Source organism: Lycorma delicatula, chromosome 10 (assembly GCF_047948215.1).
Source record: "Lycorma delicatula isolate Av1 chromosome 10, ASM4794821v1, whole genome shotgun sequence".
In the NCBI taxonomy this organism is placed as follows: domain Eukaryota; kingdom Metazoa; phylum Arthropoda; class Insecta; order Hemiptera; family Fulgoridae; genus Lycorma; species Lycorma delicatula.
Window position 1 is genome coordinate 110631163 of NC_134464.1, and position 24789 is coordinate 110655951.

Below are 24789 nucleotides of genomic sequence, written 5' to 3' on the forward strand. Positions count from 1 at the left end.
ACTAGTTAGTACATGTCCAACATTGGAAAACATCTCTGAAAATAAAAAATTTGATGTAACAGATAATTCCCAGGTAACCAGTGCATGAATTACCGACAATTGACATCTTTTCATGGAGATGATCCAGATTTTCAGAAATTGTATGATGTACAATTAATAATATTTTACATCATGCAATTTTTGCTAACATCTTTTAACTGATAAATCTAATAATTCTAGTACACTGTTTGAATTCTTTAAGCCAGTAATTCTTGTGTCATGTTTATAATACAGATTAATAAAATAAAATACGCCAAAAGAACTGTTGACAGGAATTTATTGTGTACTTAGTAGAAAATTCACATCATGGTTAAAGGAGAAAGTATAGTTTGCCAATTTCTTCTGGTAGTTAAGAATGATTAAAAAAAGATTTTTGATTTCAGTGAAAAAAAAACCAAAATTATCAACAAATACGTGCTATTTCCAACAATGCTAAACATAATGGTGTACATAGGAAGCATTGATTTTATAAGACATGATTCACTTTCATTGAGAAGAATGTTTAAAAAATATCACTTATTTGAAAATTACAGGAATTTTTAACATTAATTAATCATTATAATAAATTTTTAAAAAGTAGTGGAATAAGGAAATACACATTGAAAAAGTAAATATAGTTATTTCTTTTAAATTATAGCAAATACATAAGTATGAAAGCATAATATTAGTGATAGGGGTTGGCAAGCAAAAGAAATGACAAAGAATAAATTATTACCAAAGTTTTTAATTTTTTGCAGATAAGGTTAAACAAGATACAATGTCAATACAAGTTAATAAAGTTGTTCAATTGTTTTTTCTTCTTTAATGTCAATAGACTTGATGAAAACATTCATGAATGTGTAAGAGCATTACAATTACAGAAATTGTAATAATTTTAGCCTGATGGTTGGTAGGGGTATCTTTAAAAATTTTTTTTTTTGAAAATTTAATTAATTTATAAGTAATGATTTAAAAATAATAAAAAAATTAATTATCATGTCATTTTATACATTGAGCAAACAGTGTAAAGCAACTATACTAAATATGAAATAATTTCTTTAAGAGAACGTAAAAATGTAACATGCTATCATACAATTTCTATAATTTACATAATTTTATTATTTGTAGTATTTGATACTATAAAATTTTATAATTACAATTCATAATATTTGTTAATTTCAAGAAAACAATTGAAGAACATAAAAGAACATATAAACCTGAAGAAACAAGAGATGTGATAGATGCTTTTCTTCATAAAATCGAAAGGCACAAACATGAAAAGTTTACAATATACCATGGTATCAATTCTGTTCTTTCATATGTCTCTAATTTTAAATATTCCCTTACAAATGGGCACACAGAAATGGGTGTACTAATCTTTTTCTTTACATTATCTACCCCAGTTTTTCTTATGCAAGGAAATTATCTGCTGTATAAGTGACAGTAGTCACTTATACAGCAGATAATTTGGTATTAATGGGATTTATTGTAGAGATATCAGAGTATCCACCTCATTGCTGATGGCTTTTGCATGCTGATATGTTCTATGCATTAGGTTTTGTGAAGAAGCCAGTGGAAACCACTTCACTTCTTACTTCCTCTAATTAGCTTACTAATGATTAAAAGTTAAATTTTCAACTATTTTGTAATGTGTACCATTTTTTCACATTAAAGAACATGTATTAAATGTCAGTACTTTACAAAGACAAGTTAAAGACTGTTTATATATATATTAGCAGGAGCACTTACTTTTGTCTCTGTGACAATGTGCTACCATCATCACCCATATAATCTGTGAATATTGTTCTTGGAAAAAATTTGTAAGTACAAACTAATTTCAAAATAGAGTTTTCATAATTTATGTTATATACAGTGAAGGGGTCATTTTAATTTTTTTTTATTGGAGAATGTCCTCCCAGAAATATTTTGTCAAAAAAGGATACACTGCAATCATGGTTTACGATTTTAAATTTGAGTTGGTCCTATTTAAATTTTATAACAACTAGTATTATGGTTATTAGCTTACAAACTTTCAGATAAAAAAAAATTAACTAATTGAAATATAAAAACATATTAAATATGAGACAAGAATATTTCTTGTGGAGAGAAAAAAATAGAGCTTCTATTACCAAATTAAACAAATCTCATAAAAATTAAAGAAAATATAAAACTGCCTTAATAGAAAGGAGATTTTTTCTAAATTAAAAAAGGATTTTTTTATTGTTCAATGAATTTTTTACATAAATTTATTAGTTAATAATGTAATTGAAATATTAAATTTTTATCTTTCACCAAATATTTCATGATTTTTGTTCAATTGTTTAATGTATTTTGACAGAAGGAAGATAGTGCTAGTTCATTGATTCATTTTTTCTTTTATTGAATAATACATTTTCAGAGATACTTCATCAGTAGTCATCATTATTATTGTTATAAATAATGCTATTGCAAAGAATACAATTAATGGACAAAGTTGACAAATTAATATGGCATTTTAAAATTAAAAGAAAAGCTGGCAATGAATTGTATGTATTCATTTTTTCACTTCAATCATTTTAAGCCCTATTTGTATCCTCTTCCGTCCCATCCATATTATTTGAAATTGAACATATATATAGCTACATAGCTCTGTAGATATATTTTTCCATGTAGTATATTTTATCCATTCATAGACCAAGGAGAGAGATGGTCTTTTAATACATCCAGTAAGAGTAAGTGAAAAATAAAATTCTTTCAGTCTGTTTTTTAAAGGCTTAATAATACAAACATCTAAAGGTTGAAGGAGAGTAGTTAATCATCCTGTTACAATTACTAATTCAAAATTATTTTTTGATAGTGAATTTTTCACATTTTCAGTTAAATGTCCCCAAAAGCTGTCATGGATGAGCATAGATTTTATGTTTCACAAGCTTTTGGGTCTATGAAACCACACCAGTTTCAACAATTCATCCATTAAATGAATATCCATCCATCCATAACTGCAAAACAATTTTCCATTTTTTTTTTTAATAATCAAACACAGTTAGTTGTTGCTTTAATTCAAGGGATTTCTGAATTTCAATTCACAAAACGATTGTCTTTTTGAATAATCATCAAGCAATAAATCCTTTTTCTTTTGCAAATCTTGAATGCACAACTTATTTAATATTTCAGCTACTGACACAACATTTAATTTTTCAGCAATGGTAAATGAACAAAGTTTTTTTTGTTTGAAAACATAACTTTTAATCAAAAAATATTAAAAAAAAGAGAGAGGAATGTGACACATTTACAATTAATAGATAAAAAAAAAATAAATAAATAAAAGGACCAATTTTAAAAACAAAATAAGTTAACAATTATAAACTAATCACTAAATAAAGGATTTTTTTCACTTTTGAAATCAACTGAATACTGAAAGGTAAAGGAAAAGCATGAAGAAGTTAAAACTAAAAACGAATAAAACTAAAAACTACAATGTACCATACTTCCAGAAACCTGTTTTATTCTATGTACTTTGTTACAGAAAAAAGAACTAATAATGGACACATAACAATATTAACCCCTGTTATTATTCTTCCTCTAAATCAATACTTAAATTTTTTAAAAAATTTTTAGAAAAATTAAGAAGATATTTTTTGTTACTCCAGACCATTGGAGTTGGATGGCCAAAAAGATTTTATGAAGAACCTGTTGGTTTGAAGACCTATTTTTGTAGAAAATATAGATTTAAAAAACTCCCTTTACACCTTTTCTCAAGCATTTCAAAGGTAAATAAGTAAAAATATATAGTCATTTTTCGGGGAGGGGGTGAATATTAAATAAAAATTTTTGGCAATTTGTGATCTTGATATAAAAAGAAAACTTTTGTAAGAAATTTTTTTTTTGCTATACCACCCAAATAAAAATTTGAAATTTTATTTTATTAAATAAAACACCCTCACCCCTTTTCCAGTTTTTGCAAAAATTTAATACATTTTCCCCCAAACAGGATTCAGAGTTACAATATAAGCCAACATAAATATGTACAAACGTCCATTTGACAAAAATAGATTTTTTGGACCTGGGAGCATTGGAATAAAAAATTTTTCATAAATTATTTACAATTTACTTAAATGTACCTTTTTGTTAATTTTTTTTTAATGTATCCTTAAGGTCAAAACTTAAAACAAGACCTTTTTTTACTGATCTACATATTTCCCATTAAAGCTATAGCAGCAATAACTTTATAGCTGGAAAAGTAATGTAAGTATTTTTAATTTCAAAATTTGTCATGATTTGGATATATTTATATAATATTTAATAAAAAATGTCCTATGAATATACCAAAATAATGCTTTAACAGAATTATTGTGCGTTTTATATATATATATATAAAACATGCTTGCACATGCATAAACATAATTTGACCTTTTAAAATGTAGTAACTAAATGACTGTAGGTGACTTGTCAGGAGTCATGAATCACATCTGAAAATAGATTGTAGCAGTTCTCAAGAAAATGGTTTCCAGACATATAAAGAATAGTTAGAATTGAAATGGTTCCCTGCCATCCTCACCTATGTAATAACATTAGTATTTACAAAAAAATAATTCCTTAATGTATTCAAATTCTTTTTGTTTTATTTATATTAACAAATGCTAATTTTTCTTTCTTATTTTTTCAGAAAACCAACTGGTTGTGTTACTTCTTGATATGTTTATGGCTGGTGCAGAAACCACCAGCAGTACACTATCATTCGCAGTCCTTTATATGTTACATTATCCTGATGTACAAAAACATGCGCAATCTGAACTAGATATAACGGTTGGCAAAGGAAATCAACCCGTAATGCAACATCTTTCAAGGTTTTTAATATTATTCATTATGAAATCTAAATAAAATATGTTTAATTGTTAGATAAGTGGTTAGTTAAAGGCAGGCAGTGGTTCCCAAACTATGCCCATGGACGCCTTTTTATAGCAAAAACCTGACCATGAATCCCGAAGTGAAATAACTACATAACTGTGTAATAGAAAAATTACAAATTTAACTTTGATGTCTTGAATGGTAAATGGTGATGTATTTATGCAAAAATAACTTATTAAATAAGTATTATAACTTATTATATATAAGTTATATATTATAACTTATTAATAAGTATTATATATGCAAATTATAACTTTTGTTTTAAAATATAAAATCACATTTATTTTTTTTGAGTGAGATGGGTGAACCTGATGGGATGATATGAGATTATGTTTAGCTCTATGTTTGTGATAACAGTCATAAGTCTCCACGAGCTCTAATTTCCAGTCTATTTCTTTTTTTTTGTGATGAGGATCATAATTGCACTAAATCCACGTTCTTCTAAATAGTAAGGTAGGAAAACAATTGACAGCTTCTGTAGGATGACCCATAATGTAGGATGTAAAGTTATCTGTTTTTGTAACCAGAATTTGTGGTATCCTTGTTCAAACATTGATTTCAGCTTCTCATTTGTGAATAATTCAATAAGTCCCTCTAATGGATTCATCTGAGTTTGTGGATCTATTTGCAAAAGGATTTAGCATCCAATTGGAGATAACCAAGTGAAGAATGTCTTAAAATTTCTGGCTGAAGTCAGAATGAAGACCGTTAAGTTTTGATAATAAGTAAGCAAATCTTCATCTTGTTTTTTGCAATTTTGAAAAATTTGGAAACTGAAAGCATTCTCCTCTCCCCTAGTTTTGTTTGTATAGAAAATGTTTTACAACAAACGCAGATATTATACCTTTAGTTTTAATTAAATTTAATTGATGACTTTATAGCTTCAAATTGGTTTTGTTAAATCTGGCAAATAAGGCAGTCATATAAGCTATGTAATTTTTCAAATTAATTAAATTGAGCTATATATGTAATTTTCAGGAATTCCAACAATGAATCAAAAAGTGTATAAAATCTATCCAAACATGCACTTTTAGATAACCAGCAAACTTTCGTGGTAAGTAGTAAGTAAATGACTGTAATCTTCATTATTTTCCAAACAAAGTTGAGTAAATAATCTCTCATTTAAGGCATTCCTTTTGATTTTATTAACTGCTCTAATGACATAATCTGGTGAGCCATGCAAGCGTTCACTAAGATTTTTGGCTAAACATTTTTTTTTGACTAAATGTTGTTCATAAATGGCATAATGTACAGATAATACATTTGGTATAAATTGTTTTAAGTATGCCAGAAAGCCTTGATCTTGTCCTACCATTGTCAGAGCACTGTCACTAGCAAAGGAGAGGATATTACTCAAGGGTATAGCTTTTACATAGAATAAGTTGTTGAATTCATTAAATATTGTTTCACCTTTCATATCAAGTTTCCAAATATTTGGCGGATAACAATTCTTTGGAAATTTTTTCTTCTTTCACAAATCTCACATAAGCTAAAAGTAAAGTTTCATTTCCTGGCAAAGTTGACTTGTAAAGCTGTATAGGGAATTCAGTTATTAGACTTATATAAAGAAATTTTTACACACTGAGCCATTTCATCAATCCTTCTTTGTACTATATTATTACTAAGTGGAATTCTTTTTAAAACATCAAAAGCTGGTTTATACAGCACAGTGCATATTACCTCATTTACAGCTGGTAGAATAAGTTCTTCACCGATGGTGTGCGGCTTTCTGGACTTTGCAATCAGTAAAGAAATGTTACAAAAAGCACGCAGTCCATCGTCATCTCACTCAGATGTTGTCGCAATGATTGTGTTTTCAAATATTTTTCTTTTACCGTTTCAAAGAAAATAAGAAAATTAAATTTTTTTTTTGTCGCTATAGACTTTTGTCTAATGTTCCTTATGCTTAAAAGGTTTCATTGATTTGTTTGATAATGTTTTATCGCATAGAAGGCACATAGGTAAAGTACTATTTCCTGATAATGGAATACAGCCATATTTTAAATATTCAATACTATATTGTCTGCATTTTTTCTTCGGCTCACTTATACTCTTATCTGTAAAAAAAGGACACAAATTTAAGATACAAGAAAATAAAAGAAATTATTTCTTTGCAAAAAATCACTATTTATTAATTTTTTGTTTTATTTTGAAAATGAGATTCTATTTGTGTTCAAACCTGCAAAGATATATAGATAGATGGCTGTGGTCGGCTCGACTCCCACCACGCAATATTTGTCATTACTGTTATTTTATGTACCTATGTATAATATTTTACTCAGGACATAAAAATTGCTACCAATTTATTTTAACTTTTATAATAATGAAAATGGGTTACAATTATTTTACTTTATATTAAACCTTTCACGAACCCCCTGATGTTGTCCACACACCCCCACATTAATTTTAATTTGCCACAGACCCCCTCAGCAGTCAAACGACCCCAAGGGGTTCATAGGAACCGGTTTGGGAATCTACGGTTTATGCAAACATGTTTTAATGAGTCTGTATTACTCGCTTCATAATTTAATTATAATAATTAATTATTGACAATATGTTCACAGGACTCTCAGTTAACTAGCCATTTGTGGTAGCCAACTCCCAATCCACTAACAACAGTAACAGATTAATAAAATGTTTATTATCAGTAACTTTTAGAAAATTTATTTATAGAATTTCCTTCTAAACAACTTTTTAAATTAAAATGTTTTTTAAATTTGAAAAGATTTTCTCATCTTGTTTATTTCTGGCTGCTTACAATAATGCAAAGTTCAATAAAAAATTATATACGATAGGAAGTATGTTCTTGTCTATGTTAATCAATAAACTAATGAAATTATTCAGCATTATTGAAAACCATAAGTGTAGCCTTTAAATTTCATTACATATGTAATTCAAGTTTCATTGAGTTTTTCAACTGAAATATCTGCAATGACATGTCCAAGATTATCCAGCATCCTTTTGTAAATCTCAAACACAAGTTCATTTTCTTTAAAAAAGTAAGCATTATTAGTTAAAATTTAACATACAGACTAACACTTTTAATTTGTATATTTTTTAATAATGATTTTACACTGATATGTATATTTCTTGAAAGTTTTACTTTTGGTGAATATTATCTCTTTCTATATTAATATAGAATTATCTGTTAGTTTAGTATGTTTTTATTACATATACATATTTGTAATTTATTTTTATTTTTTTATTCTCTATATTTTTTTTTGCATTTCTCTAGAACCCTGTTTCAAATTCAATAAAATATTTTATTTTTAGCAGGATTTTGATTCACTTATTATCGTGTAATTTGATAGTTTCGGGGTTCAACTCTCAGAAATGTTGTTCACCCTAAAGATCACTATTTCTTTCCATTTTGAGGTTGGACAAAAGAAAATTCAAATTGGGTTTTCAGTCTGTTATAAAGCAGAGTAATTTTAAAATAAAAAAATTTAAGTCACCTTATATACATCAAAACAATATATTAAAAACCAAAGTGATCCCAGGATAAGATTAAACTGCCTCACATTTATAACATTTTTGCTATTGTTTCATTAGTTTTATATAACATATTAAATTGTAGCTAAAAAATAAAAATAAACTATTTTAGACAATTTTCTTGTTAACAAGAACACATAATTTTCTACAGTGTTTTAAGACTTTTTTTAATAATATGTACGTAAATAATCTGTAATTTATAATAGTATTATATTAAATTTGTATTATTCTGTTAAAGATTAAGTTACATTGAAGCTATAATAATGGAAGTTCAAAGAATTTGTAACATTGCACCTATAACTGCTGCACATCGAGCAAAATCTGACACTAAAGTATCTGGATATAATTATTCCAAAGGTAATGAAAAGATGTTATTTTTTTCTTTTATATTCATTGTCTCCAGATTTTTCATGCTTCTACAAGAAGGACCTGACAAAAACAAGTCGAATAAGAATTATTACACTTAAATTTTTGAACAATTTTTGTCTCAGACTTCCTTTTAAAATCACATTATAAGGAGTATTTTAGATAAAATTTAAAAAAAAATTTCTCAGCAATAAGTTTTGTAGCTTAGGTATTTTAACAGTGAAATTTTTTAATATATTTTGCACATTAATGTAAAACACACTATTTATTTGTATGCATTTATACAGAATGTATCACAAAATTCTCCTAGGACTTTCTCCTAGAACTATTCTATTCTTGAAAATAATGGAAAAGTTCATATATAAAATGCTTTGCTCATATAAAAATTTAGCTCAGGTTTCAGCTACCCTGGTGAAATTAGGTTGTACTGAAATTTTTAGGACATTAATTAATGGGTAGAATTAATGATTTTTCATGGTTTTTGACCTGAAAAATCAAATAAAATAGGTCCCAGAACCGTATCTGCAGTAGCTCTTGATAAATCTGGGGTCAAGACCAAAAATTAGGGTAAAAAACCTTGATTTTTATGTTTGATGTACAATAACTTTATTAAATGGATGATAAACATATAAAACTTTTAAACAAAACTACTAGAGAATTTAATTCTAAAATAGTTCATTGTTTTGGGAGGACTTTCATGGTTTTAAGTATAATATTCTATTATTTCAAAAATTCAAACTTTAAAGAAATGAGAAAATGTACTGTAAATAAAATATACTATAATAAATAAAATGTACTATAAATAAAAAAAAACTGTTTTATCTTTCCTTAAAATATGGTAGGCCTACAAAAAATGCTTCCTCTATGAAAACAAACCGTTAGAAAAAATAGAAAGGTCAGACACTTTTGTGTCTTGATAACAATAAGAAAAGGAGCAGAATAGAAAGAATAAAAAAGTAAGCATTATTAGTTAAGTGCAGAGAAACAAGAGAGTACATACAAGTATATAAATCATAGCATGTTAATTTTTCATATCGCACGTAAAAAAAAAAAACTAGATCTAAACGTATTTGAATGCGTGCAATTTATCTATTAACGTACGAAATACGATTGATAAATTGAAATGTTTTCCGATTTCTTACTTAAGGGTTTCCTTACCTTTTCGAGACGGGTTTCATCGATAATCAGTCGGTAATGAAAGGTTCTTTAGAGAAAAGTTCTTCCAGGGTTTTGAAAGCGAATCGTTTAGTATTAAATAATTTTAAAGTGTTGTCGCGTTTCGTCAATCTCTTCAACAAAAGTAAAATAAAAAAAGGTTTATGCTTAAACAAATAATAATAAAGTTGACCTTATTAAATATTAATACTTATTTAGCTTTTCTTTAAATTTTAACTCTGAAATCGACGTCAAATGAAGGATTTTTTAAGTTATTCATTGTAGTAAAACTAATTTTTTTTTCCTGTATTATGTACAACTGATACTTAGTTGCTTTCTCTGGCGGTAATGATGTTCGTTATAATATGTACAACCGGTCCTTATGGTATGTCAACTTATAGAGCTGTGTTGATGCGTGTAACTTTTTATATTCGACCGGATGAAGAAGGCAACGGGAAACTGCTCATTCTTATGTTACTTAGTAAGACTGGAGCGTAGGATGTTCGTTATTTTTGAACATTGCTGGTTTTTTAAGCGGCTTTATCGTACAATTATTTTTAATTTGAATGCTTCCTTCTTAAAGTCAAAATTTAAATAAAATATAATGTATTTTTTATTGTGATTTTTTTTAACGGTTTTTTTTATTATAATTTTTTTAGCCTCTCTCCATTATTCGACATATATATTTTTACAAACACAGGATGATATTAGAGGGTGAAAACGGCTTCGTATTTCAAAACTGAGGGATTCTAGAAGGCAGAAAAAATGTCGATCTAAATTTTTACAAAACTATTACAAAAATTGAAAATTAAAATGGTGTGTTTTGAATGAAATCTTTGTCGGTCATCTCGGATCCGCCATATTTATCAAGCTGTTTTTTTCTTTTAAATAAGAAGAGTGACATACGGTAAATGACTTTTATAATATTTTACGAGAAAAACGATGGTGAAAACTGTCTCTTGATAAACGCTTTCTTTTTTAAGTAACAAGCAATCAAATTTGCAAACACGAAAATATCGCGGTGATAATAAAAGGAGCTAAAACGCCTCGAAGTGACTTTTTTTATTTCGTATTACTTTCAGAATTACAACCGGTAATAAACTTTAAATAGTTAATGTTGGAATTAATGGCCTTGAACACTATTAATAACAGTCTTCACTATAATAAAATATGTAATATCTATACCCGATAATTTGTAACATTATACAAATTAAATAGTTGGATTGATATTATTTTATTTAATCCTCACAATTTTTAATTTTAAAATTAAGTTAAATATTTTCGGACCTAAATTACTTAATACAATAAATTTTGGAAAACAATTAAAACGATTTAAAAAATATGTGACAAATTCAGATTAGTAAATCGGCTGTTACTTTACAACAAAGCGAGTTATTAAATTCTCATTTTGACTTCTTACTTCAAAATACAAGCACTGTATTCGATCGTCTCAAATTAATTACGTATTGGAAAATTAAGTTGTAACGTGTTGAAATATTTGTTCTCTAATGCAGATTATTATCTTCGTTTATTCGTTTAGTTTTATTAAATAATAATAGCGGATCCTTTAAGTGAAATTGTTGTTGACGTATGGGTACGTAATAGAGAACAGCGGCCCTTACAAGAGGTGTATGATTTATTTAATAACTTTAAAACAGACAACCAATAAGTAAACCGACTTTGACCGAGACGCATTACGATTTAATGAAACCGGTACTGCAAGAAATTGTCCTTGCATCAGGAGACCAAAAAGGCAAAGTCATTAGGTGTTTTGCATACATTTATTGCAGGTGACACGTTTAAACATTTTTTTTTGTAATGGCTCGATTTAACAGATATCTGGGGTACGGATCCCGTAAATAAAATTTAGAAATTAAAGTTTCTTCGCTCTTCTTCTCTGTTGTCATCCGCAGATTGGTTTGCGACGAGTTTCTAGAGCCTTTTCTCTTGAGCTGTTTTATTGTTCTTAGTTTGAGGAATTTATATCATCCGTGGTCTATCCTTTTCTCTTTGTGGTTTTCTTTCAATCATCTCTTCAATAAAGAGATAAATATTGTAACGCGCGAGTCAAACCCGCTACCTCCCTCAAAGGTATTTTTCTGACCGCGGCCACCCACAAAGGGGTTTTTGTGGCCCGCGGAGTCGGTTACAACCTAACTTCTTAAGTAAATCATATCGATTAATTAATTATATTTTTTAAGCGACACTAAAAGATGTTGCGAAAAAATCCAAAAACGTTTCCGTAATTAGTTAAAAATAGTGTGTATTGAGATACGCCTTTTTCGCTTAGATGTCAGTTTAGGCCTGTAAATGAACATAAATATTTTTATATTCGATTAAAATATTGTACTTAATCGCGTAAGAAGATGAAAAAAAGGTTTATGACCCCGTGTAATAACTTCGAATAACGTAATCTAAACGTCAACATTTTTGTTAACTTATTTGTTTATAGATCGGTGAATAAAATTAACACAAAAATGATAATTTTTTTGAATAATCGACCTAAAATGGTCGTATAGCAGAAATTCTTTTATTACAACTTTTTCAATGACAATCCCTGATGGTAGTTTCGTACAAGAAAATAAAATGGTTTTGTTAAGTACTTAAAATGTACTTAAACAGTTTTGACGTTAAGCATTTAAATGCTTAATTCATATTTTTAATTTTATCTCAAAAGATCGTATTACAAATTGAAATCGGAAACAAAATTTTGGAAATAAGATATTTTTAACTTACCTCAAAAATGAGGTTTTCAATTCATATTACAACATATTTTAATTTTTATAATAACGAGAAACGACTTCTCTTCCGGATCTGTACATCTATCTTAGTACAGTTATCTTTTTTGTTTTTCTGTTTAGCCTCCGAAATCATTGTAAGGTATTACTTCACAAAATGAATGAGGATGACATGTATGAGTGTAAGTGAAGTGTAGTCTTGTACAGTCTCAGGTCAACCGTTCTTGAAATGGGCGGTTAATTGAGCCCCGACCACCAAAGAACATCGGTATCCACGATCTAGTATTCAAATCCATATAAAAGTGACTAACGTTTCTTAGATTTGAACCTTACAACTTTCGACTTGGAAATTAACCGATTTGGGATGACGAGTTCACCACTACATCAACCCGGTGGGTCGTAGTTCAGATATCTAGATTTATATATTGTACATAAGAATGTGGGATGGAATTTTTTTAAACGTTTATTATTTCGTTTTCTTTCTTCTGCGGTTTCAAAATTGACAAAAAAGTTGCATACGCTTCGCAAATTGAACTTGAATCTACACGTGGTTGTTTAAGTGTTATATTAAATTTTTCATAAAAATTTCTTATATAGGAACCGAGTGATACCTTTATATTTTTCTAATCGTTAACGCTTTTAAATATACTGTACATTTAAAAAACCTTATCTTTAATATTACGTAAAGAGGAAGAGGGTTTTTGTTTGTTGGGGATAAACAAAAAAACTACTCGATCAATCGCAACCAAATTTTTACCTGTGTTTCATGGCATAACTGAGAAGATTTTTGGATATATTTCACGTCGAAAAATCTCGAAGCACCAACCGATCGATTGCTTTCAAATTTTCAGATACATTCGTATTATACCACGGAAGGTTTGAAGCCACAGAACGAGACCGTAGCTCCCTTGAAGGTTAAAATATTAAAAATATTCATTATTTCTTCACCCCCTCCCACCGCCAAGTGGGCGAACTTGTAAATTAAAGATATTCATTAAAGAAAAAAAGAGCTTAATACTTTTACTTCATTATTTCATTTCTGCCTCCATACCAAAGAAATAAGGAGTTTTTCGTCAAAGGTGTGTGTCTACTTTAGTTGCCATAGTTACTATTATTCTATCTTTTGTAATCGAGTTTCTTTCTCAAGTTTCTATAAAGCCTCAATACTATAATTATTATTTATCAGTATTATTTTCACACGACCATGAGGATAACGAACAGTGCGGGGATCCAGGGGGCGGAGTCCTCTGGGTCGATGGGAATGGCGACCGAAGCGAGCTGTGCGTCCATGGGGTACGTCCCTTGGTCTCGAGGAGCCCATGAGTCGGGCTCCGGGATTCACCTGCGTTATCTGACCGAGTCCCGAGGGTCCAGGTTCTGGCTAGACGGGCCGTCTAGTTAAATAATAAAAAAGCTTATTAAATATCTAAAAAATAGCATATCCGAAACCGTACAAATAGATAACGTTAGATAAATGTATCTAACGTGAATTACATATACACATTATTTAAAACGAAAAGTACATGTTTTTATTTCATTAATAACTTCTGAGATATTTTTTATTATTATTGAACTACTATTTATTGTAAAAATATTTTTACAATCGGAGGTTAATAATTATTAATAAATCTAAATATTTAAATTTAAAAAAAGGAGATGAAGTCGGATTTGAACCGATGTGCCTTCCCCTTGTAAGATGCAAATATTTCATCGATTAAAATTTTATTTGGCTATAACTCTGGAACAAATAAAAACAAGTACCGCTTATGATATAGAGTTGAAAAGCTCTCGATGAGGGCTTATTACTGCAGTTAAGAAAATTGGATTTTGGGCTTTTTGTACACTTCTGGTTCAGTTGATTGCAATGAAAAGGGAAGGTGCACAATTAGATGTTACAACAGTCCTAAATTCAAAATTTCAGCATCCTACGTCTAATCGTTTTTGAGTTATGCGAGATACATAAGTACGTACAGATGTCACGTCGAAACTAGTCAAAATGGATATTTCTATTGAAATCTGAAAACAATACTTCCTTTACTTCTTACAAGGAAGTATCTGGGTGTACAGGCCCTCATCTGTTTACAGAAAAAATCGCAACAGTGCTAATGAAGGTGTAGAGACCAATAACTATATCTGTAGTTTATGCGATAACTAGCTTAAACTATAGAAACAAGAATCAAAGTAAAATATCAATCGGGCAACAATAAAACTTAAAGAAAAGTAAAAATAATTAAAAGAGCTCAATTAAGAGCGAGATAAGATTAAAAGGGCTGTTATATATGAATGCACCGCAAAAAATGCAGTTGTTATCAAAAATAACTCTTGTAGTTCTTTAACATATCGCAAATATGAAGAGGTAATTTAAGAGGATGGGAGATTTCTACTTTGTGGGGTCAAAAATAAATCGATTTTTTTACACATTTTCTGAAGTTGTATATACTTTCAAGAAATACCTCTGTAAATTTGCAGGTTTAAACTCGTAATATTTGCGAAGTTATAACGAGTCGGAATATTTGAGACGTAGGTAGAATTTCGAATCGCTGTGGAGTGACCCGGCGTATCAAGGTCTCTCTGCTCCTTATCGTTTAGGTTTGCAGTTGCCTAGTCATTCCAAAACCTTTTTCTATTATGAACAGAATACATTCCAGAGTGTAGTATTATACCCGCATTACATTACAATGGTTTATTACAGTTTATTGCATTGCAGTCTATTTATGACAGTGGTGTGACACGTTTCGAGATTTTTATTTCGGTAAATATATTTTTTATTTATTTCAGTTTCTGAAATTTTAGTAGCGACAGACGCTCGTTAAGAATTTTTGCTTATTTTCTATTTTTTATGGTGTTTGTTAGCGCAAAAGGAAATATAGGAAGTAAAACAATAAAAACAATTATTAATTATTCTTATTTTTTTATTCTTAAATTTTTAAGAATAATAATAATAAAAATGTCGAGTCGATGTAGGTAACATGCAGTGATGTCGGATTATACAATTGATGGTTAATTTACTGAAAATTCAGTTCCAAAGCAGAAAACGTCGTTGGATTCATGATCAGTGAAATTTGTGATCGAGACGCTTGATTTTTATACGCCTTTTTCTCGAAACAATTTTTTTCGGAACCGGAGGTAGTACTCAGCACCTACCAAATTATCAAATTGCCATACTTCTGGATTTAAAATGTTCAGCGACGTCGTCTGCATGTTAAAAAAGTAGAATGAAAAAAAAACCATAAAAACTTCTTTTTTATTTACGATAAAAATGTTGAGAAAAAGATTTTTTGGTTTAAGTAACCGCAATTCAGCCAAAAATGATTTTTTACTTTCCCGTCTTGCGCCATAGAAGAGCCACATCTGTAAAAGGGAAAATATTATAATCGGTCCAATTTGGGCATTTGCGTTTTACACCGGATCTTTACGTTTTGACACCTAAGGAACTCAAAAAACCGGATGGAAATTTTCCGAATATTCGTATGTACGTGTGTGTGTTCTGTGTCGTACTCTAAATCACCTTATATGTGGAGAACTACTGGACCGATTTTGACCAAACTTGGGGTCAGGTTACTTCTGTATATGGGGCATTGATGCCGTTAAATTTTCAACTTAAAAGGTCAAGGGGGTAAGGCCACCCTTACTTTTTGTTGAGGGTGACCTTGTAGAGCAAGGTCACCCTCAATATCTCAAGATTTCTCCTAATTAAGATCTTATTTTTCTTATGCACATATATTAATTAAAAATGAATATTTCCAAATCGTACGCCCACCCAAACATTCTGTAAACTATTGTTTAAATGGGTATACTGCGTCAATACTACCCCCTGTCACCACAAGGAGCGCTAGTGCAACACTGACGTGCTAAATTAAGTTGGGTGATGGGAAAGTCCTACAGCTGTGTTGTCAATTTTTTTAATTTCACGTAATTTCTTCAATAATTATCTGTTTCACCATCCACCATCATATTTGGCAATATCCCGACTTCGACCACCTCTACTTATCTTTTCATCGTTTAAAAACTTGATACATTTTTTTATATATAATTACGTACACAAAATTAATTTATTTTTATTATTTTTTAAATAATTTTTTGAAATCGCCTGTTTTCGAGGCATACAAGGTAGAAACTCCTTTGTACTTACGCTCCAAAGCCGCATAACACACGTACGCACTTACACATAATAAACAAGAATATATGGCCTACGTTGAGACGGAAATTTCATCTTTCACATATCTGTCCATCTCTTGTATCCATGTAGTGGATCTTATATCCGATTCTTAACCGACAGATCACGACTTTATCCTAAGTGGATGACGTGTGGTTCATTTTTAAAATCCATTTTTTTCTAATTTTTCAAAGAGTGCAGGTTTCCATTTAAAAATCGATTCTTACCTTATTATACCGGTAAATCGGCTTGTAGTAGGAACAATTTTCTCTCTTAAATAAAAATCTTTTGGGACGTTTTTTATCGCACGTCGATCAAAGTCATCATCAGTTGCAGTATTCTTTTGTTCAGGACGTTTTGACCTGGTCTAGGTAGTACTTTCATTATACCGTCGAGCCTTCTTTCGTATACGTTTAGTTTTCGAAAATTTTTAATAACTTGACGTTTTTTCGGTACACTTGTTAAGAGGAAAACGAAAAGATTCTTGTTTAGCTTCTTATTCGTAATACTTAATTACAATTCGATCATTTCCAACCGTACAACAATAATTTTACTACCTTTTCGTCCAGTCGACATCGCACATAACTTAAAATCTAAAACGATTACGTAAAATACGACAATTTTTATTCAGCATAATAAAACGAGTTAATACGAAAAGTATTGCATACTAATAGAGGGTCAATGATCGGACCTATGTTAAAAGGACGTCACATATGATAGGTTGGCGCATGCGCTGTAGCCCCCTCTGTACCACCTTTCTGTACCTCCCACGTGATTATGACTCAGTAATAATCCGTTGTGCATGTTACGATAAGTGGATTCACAACCGATAAGTAGTTCACATTTATTCCGCTTATAATGTTAAATTGATCGCGCTATACATCGTGTCTATGCACCCGAGATATCGATAACGTGTTACACAATAAAAAAAAGAAATTACTTTTAAATTACCTGTTAAATACTGCATTATTTGAATTAGCTGTTGGGAATGTACGTTTCTTTTTTTTCTTTTTTTAAGAAGTTAAATACGGGTCATTTGTTCTAACAGTTGTAGGCAAACTGTCTTTAAGTATAGAGTTTCTCCCACAAAAAGGAATAGCCATTCCCAAAAATAACAATCATTCTCTACGACAGGCTTATTAATATGATGAAGAGTGGGGAATGTAGTGGTTTCCTTTTCATTGAGTCGATTGTACTGTTTTATATCAATTTGCGCCACGAAATTCAGGTAATGTTAATTATATAGAAAGACCACTCGCATATAAAAGTGATAATTTTGGCATATATTGTTGTTTTTTCTACGCTGATTGTGGATAAAAAAAAAGTGTGGGTCTACCGTAGTTTTAGAATTATAAACATTTTTCAAATGAAAAATCAAAAAGTACATATTCCAGTAGCGGCGTGTTTTGTATACATTTAAAATCGGCCAGTATAATATTTAAGGGTTAATTAGACGTGGTTGACGAGCAAAGCGAGCGTTAGATTATGTTTTGTTAGGTATTTTCGTTCTAACCCACCGGGTTGGTCTAGTGGTGAACGCGTCTTCCCGAATCAGCTGATTTGGAAGTCGAGAGTTCCAGCGTTCAAGTCCTAGTAAAGCCAGATATTTTTACACGGATTTGAATACTAGATCGTGGATACCGTTGTTCTTTGGTGATTGGGTTTCAATTAATCACACATCTCAGGAACGGTCGAACTGAGAATGTACAAGACTACACTTCATTTGCACTCATACATATCATCCTCATTCATCCTCTGAAGTAATACCTGAACGGTAATTTCCGGAGGATAAACAGGAAAAAGAAAAAGGTATCGTAATAACTTAATTTTAACTAACTACGTATTAACTATGTAATACTTTGATTTACAACAACGTTCGGTAACTTCGTTTAATCTTGGCATATATTCTGTCATGGTGTTGGTGTTATCCATCAATAAACAACACAAAGGTTTAGCTCTACCTTAGTTTTTAATTGTGACCATGTCTTTGTTGCAATAATGCTGATCATTTTTTTACTTTTTCTTAACATATGAGAAGCGATTAAAAGTCAGTTGTGACACAAACATTAGTATTCAGATAAGTATATTTTTATGTATCTACTCTAATGGAAATGATTCGCATATTTTTTCGTTTTTTCTGTATCACAATTCTGTATTCGTATCGATTCCAAGAATCGATTAAATAGAATAGAATAGAATAGTAAATATTTAATACTATTAAATAGTAAATAGAATTACAATTATCGCTTGAGGAGTTGTTTCCAATGAATCCCCTCAATAAAACATACATACATAAAACAATAGTTCAATTACGATATAAATATGACAATATATAAATGCATAAGATAATAATTTATTTGTATAAATTTATACGATTTGAAGAGAGACCAGAAAATTATTTATATAAAGGCACATGGATAGATTCACTTCATAAAAAGTACAAAAGTTCGTAAAACCCTAACAAAAAACAAAAAAATCAAATAATATTACAAGTAAAGGAAAAGAAAAACAAAACAGTAACATAATTTGCTTATGAAAGGAATTTAGGCCCTTCATCAGGCATAAAGAAGATGCTCATCGCTTAAGGATGTTGTCCCATTTAAGGACGCTAAGGCATTTGAGTCGCCGGATATCCTCAGCGCTAGATAGCGCTGAATCTTCGCGACAATAATATCAAAGAATCTTGACCGTGGTTATGGGGAGGTTGGATATTATACAACTCAAATGCTTACTGGGCACGGCTGTTTTGAGGAATATCTCTTCCGTTTTGGCCGGAGAAGATTCTCCATTTGTATGTATTGTCCGGCGGTTGATACGGCCGAGCACACTTTATTTTATTGCCCATATTGGACTGAACGCAGAAGAGCTGCTGATATTTGGGGCCTCAATACCGATGTATTTCTGGGATTTTTGCTGACTTCGTCTGACATCTGGAGGAAATTTGAGGACTTCGCACGTCTGCTTTTAAGAGAAAAAGATGAGGAAGCCAGGCGAAGAGGCTATTAGGAGCCTTCTGTTTTTTCTTCTGGAGAGGTCTTAGATGACTTTTATTGTCGGTTGAATTCAAATGAGTGAATCGTCTTCTTGTTTCTGATTTAGTGTGTGGGGTAAATATCAAGACCGATACCCGGCCTCGTGTCGGGGTCCGAAACGGCATAGCCGGGGCGGGCTCCCCGGCTGCGGGGTTTGAGGCAGGCATACTAAAAGACCGAGACCCGGTCGAGCAAAACCTCTTTTCCAGGCAATGGTGGAGATATTCACTACAATATGCGTCTGTTCAACGGCAGAATGTCCACTTTTGAAAGCGAACTAATGATTCGGGATATTTTCTCTCGCTCTAAGTTTGGCCACAGTCTGATAAGAAATAGTTTCTCAGATAACTTCGACAGAATTGGTAAAATACTTATTTGTCTGTAGAAAGACATGTGGAGATTTACCTAGTTTCGGAATCATTATTTGAGACACCTTCCACTCTGATGGGAAGTGTATTGTTCGAAGGATGTCATTGAAAAGGTTGACGGCCTTGAACCAGCATAACTAGCATTTTACGTGTAATCAAGTCTAAGCCAGAAGCCATTGAGCGTTCCCGTTGCTGGACTACCTGCACCACCTTCATCGTTGAAAAGGGCCTAATTAATCGGAAGGCTTAGAGATTTTGGGACGTCCAACAAGTCAATTATTTCCTCTTCTTAGCATATCCTTCCTCGTGTTGGAGAAATGTCTTACTCAGATGCGTAGCAAATAGCTCGGGTTTTTGCCCATCGTTTCTAACCCACAACGCATCAGACGCTTTCAGCAGAGGAACTGATGATTTTGGTCGCTGAGAATTCCTCACGGCTTTCTGCAGTTTGTACCCGTCCCTGCTCAAGCGGAAAAGATTCTTAAAGTCTTTGAACGTTTCATTCCTAATGGTCTTCAGCAGTTTTTTAATCTGCGTGCAGCCCTCTTGAACGATGTTTTGTCCTCAGGCCTCCTATATCATTGCCACGTCTGTCCAAGTCGCCTATTTGTAGTAATCACGTCCATCACCTTTCTGTATTCTCTGTGCTTCCCCTTCCCTCAGATATCTTCTAAGGTGTCGATCTTCAGGCTTCTTCCCGCATGACCGAGGACAAATAGTACGTTGCATAATCGATATCACCAGAACACTTCAGTAGGGCAGGTACGATCAGCTCCTGTTCAATCCAGTTTGATATGAGTCCAGTTTGTCCTGTTTTTGTGAAGGACAGGCGACTTTTTTTCTACACCTTAACTTATTTCTTCTTGTACTTTCTTATCGTATTTAAGGTGAGCAGAACAGGCGAGCGGTTAACTATTCTTAAGTCTAGCAAATCCGGTATCATCGTGGGACTCGGTGGCTAGTATATAGGTTACAATTTTGAGATCGCATTGAGGTGCTAGTTGACAGTACAACTCTTCAACGTTTTTCCTCGAGCGGTTGCAAGTCGAGAGTCCTATGCGGTTTGCTTAGCGTTCCAGTTCTCCCTGCGATAAATCTGGGAACCTTGGATTGCAAAGTACTGGGAGAATTATTCATCCGTGATCGCGTGGCCAGGAAGATAGTAGATCGCATGCAATGTAGTAGGCCCTATCCGATCCAGAATTTCAACTGAGGTTGGCTGAATTTGATCCGTGCTGAATCTAGGGAAATTGCGATTTCTTAAGAAACTTTTAATAAGCACCGGTTATAATCTGATACAGAAACTTTTATTTCAAAAATATATCAAGTAAACTACTGCACTAAAAATAAACACTGCTGCACAAAAATATCAGCGTCAATAGACAATTGAAGACATAATTACGCGAAATAAAAATTCACACAAATATCCAACATAATGTTCATATTTGCAGTCAAATATTGATAGCCGTCATCTTATAAGTAATTATACCATTCCCAAAGGTCGGAAATAATAATCGTACCAGGCATGATCCGTTTGCTTAACACAGCTAATAAAGAAGCAGCTGATTGTCTTGAACAGGGTCATTAAATACACGTTCGTTGTACCGCTCATTTCTTCCAAAAATTCACCGCTCTGTTATTAATCTTTCTTCGTTGAATTTCCTTTTTCCGATTTTTTCTTCTTCAATCTCTACTTCTCTTTCACCTCCTGATGACGTTGAATTCTTATCCACCCGTAGTATGCATTCATCCCGACAAAAAGTTTCTCGAAATCGGTAATAGTATTTGGGTACGTATCAAGTTCTTCTCCAAAAAATATTCCCGGGAAGACGAATGATCAAATGATAAGCGATGAATTTACACCCTCACTTTAAAGATTTGCACGCATTATCGAACCATGTACCCTTCAATATATTCAATTTCATGTGTTCATATTGCAGCGCGCTTTTATACGTTTGCGATGAGCATTCTCGTAATTGTTCGCATAAAATCTCATACCTTCGCTGCATCGTGGACATTTTTTAAAATCGTAGGTCACTTTTTCTATAAAATAAGTCTGTAACGAGTCATTATCATTATTACTCGTTTAACTTTTTTTTGTAATTTAACCTTAACGTTTTATTACGATCTACTGATTACTGAAATAAGTATTCAGATAACCGAAATCAGTTTAAAAAAAAAAATTTTAAATGTAATTACGACATCAGCAAACATAATCTCTAACCATCGCTTCGCTCGATAACGTTGTTTAATTTAAAACTTACGGTAGACCGACACTTTTTTTATATTTATAATCGGCGCGGTGAAAACAATATATACAAAGATTATTTTGATTACGCGTCGTCTTTCTATATAATTACCCGACTGATATTCTGCCCCACAAGACTCGTCTTCATTATATTCACTACAGGGGCTGGGTACGGGTGTGGATAATAAACATCGTTACTCTCAGAGAAAGCCAAATAAACCGGTGTACCTCGGTTTCTTTGTCACACCCTTTCTGTGTAAAGCAGTACATCGTAATATTTATATACTATTTCTATTCGATCGGAGAAGTACATTGTTTACAGAAATTTGAATTTTATTGTATATTTGGTTGCGTTTAAATTGTACATTTATTTATTCTCTTAAGTTAAAAAAAGGCTAAAGTCCATTTACACTTATCTAACGTCCATTTATCTTTAAGACGGATGAATTATGACACTTATTACGTGTGAAAAATGACAAAACGTGACTGAGATTGGAGTAAAGATCCTTCTGGATAAATATAAAGATTTCACCGTTCGGCCACAAAGGTCGGATGGTGTCTAAATATATACGTATTGTTCGACTCGTTGAAATCTTTTATATTTATTCGTTTTTATTCATCGTAATTGCATTATTTAAAAATAATATCGATTAGCCTAATAATACTCCTAAATTAAGTTTCGTGGAAATCCCAGCCGATAGATAGTATTCAATCGTCACTGGTACGTACAAAAAAACTGGTTTTGCTTCAGTTTGGTGTTAGCGTTTGGCTTCGCAAGTTCGCGTAACCTTCTACTTAATTCTCTGTTTATGTATTCAGCAGTGAGAGTGCGTTTATTATAAATATTTTTGTTTTTTATTTCAATTTTGTACGTGTTTTCTAAGGAATTCATTGTTATCGTGCGTTATTTAAGGTAGCGTTTTGTTTTTTTAAATCTAAATCCATTTATATTTTCGATGAATCGGTGTGATACGTCGTTATTTTATTTTAAGTCGTTCAGTTATGGTAAAAATTTTTACTCTGTCTTTTTATAAAACGGTTTTTGAAACTCATTTTTCTTTAGCATTATGTTAATATTAGTACATACATTGAAAATAAACCTACTTATAATGTTATATATATATATATATATATATATATATATATATATATATATATATATATGTATATATATATATATATAGATATACAAAAATATAAATATTTCTCTTTTTCAAAATCGAATCCTTCAGGAACAAACAAAAAATTTAATGCTCTCTATGAGATGTTGTCCCTCTTGCTTTCAGTTGTTAGTCCTCTGAATTAATAAAAGTTGAAATATTGTAATATTAAGTACTTTATTCATTCGGAATGACTTCTTTCTTCAGGGACCAGAAAAAAATCGATAGCATCCAGGAAGTCAGATCCTCTTATCTTCGGAAGTCCTCTAGCCACATCGATTAATAAATAAATAGAAATTATATTATAATATATTATATTCAAAGGCTATTTTTAAATACGCGTTCTCTTTTCCAAAAAAGGTGCAAAACCTCGGTCCCTTGCTTCCTTAAGCCCTCTAGTTCCCGTACTCTTCGATTAATCATATTTATAAAAATGAAATTTGTTTTCATATTTGTAGAAATATTGTCTTATTCTCTTTTTTTTAAATCTACTATAAGTACCGGTTAAAAAAAACAACAAAAAGTTGTGTCGTACTTTATTCCCCCTCGGTTCGTAAGTACCTTCACTTCCTCGCTTCCTAATCCCTTAAATTAATTATTCCCTTTCCCCTCCAGGCAACTCCGCCCTCTCATTAAAAAAATAAAAACTATGATAACTAGAAATTTATTTTCAGAATTATTATTCTATGTTTTAAGAAATTTAATTAATTAATATCGAAATATTGTATTATACTAACCGTTTTTATTTTAAAAAAAAACTTTGAAGGAAAATGAAAAAATTGATGCATCAAATTGGGGCATCATCCGGCTCTCAAGACTTCATTCGGTTGTGAAAAACTAGTTATCCTCTCGGTTAGCGTAAAATCTATATTTGGGAAAATAAATATAACCTTTCTGATACGTGCAGTGCGGCTTATATCTTAGTATTTGGAAAAAACTTGCAAATAAGCTTATTTTATCTCATTTTTATTATTTTTATCAATAAGTTCTTTTTGATGGTGAGTAATATTATCGATTTAATTTTCGCGGGATGTTAATGTTAACGCGTAAATTATTGTTTTTCGTTCTATAAAATATTTCTAAAAGGGTATTTTTCCGATTAAAAAAATATAATTTCATCATTCAGGATCGATTTAAACTCGGTCAAAAACAAGTCGAACAAACCTTTT

General features: G+C 31.0%; 1 protein-coding gene across 1 annotated transcript in view; it reads left to right on the forward strand.

The window, feature by feature from the left end:
* The first annotated feature begins 345 nt into the window (after window positions 1–345).
* Window positions 346–24789, forward strand: part of LOC142330946 (methyl farnesoate epoxidase-like) — a 41245-nt gene continuing 16801 nt past the window's right edge. The window contains exons 1-4 of the mRNA XM_075376411.1: window positions 346–384; window positions 1202–1316; window positions 4664–4844; window positions 8636–8754. Of these exons, the coding sequence (XP_075232526.1) occupies window positions 346–384; window positions 1202–1316; window positions 4664–4844; window positions 8636–8754 (454 nt within the window). The remainder of the gene's footprint in view (window positions 385–1201; window positions 1317–4663; window positions 4845–8635; window positions 8755–24789) is intronic.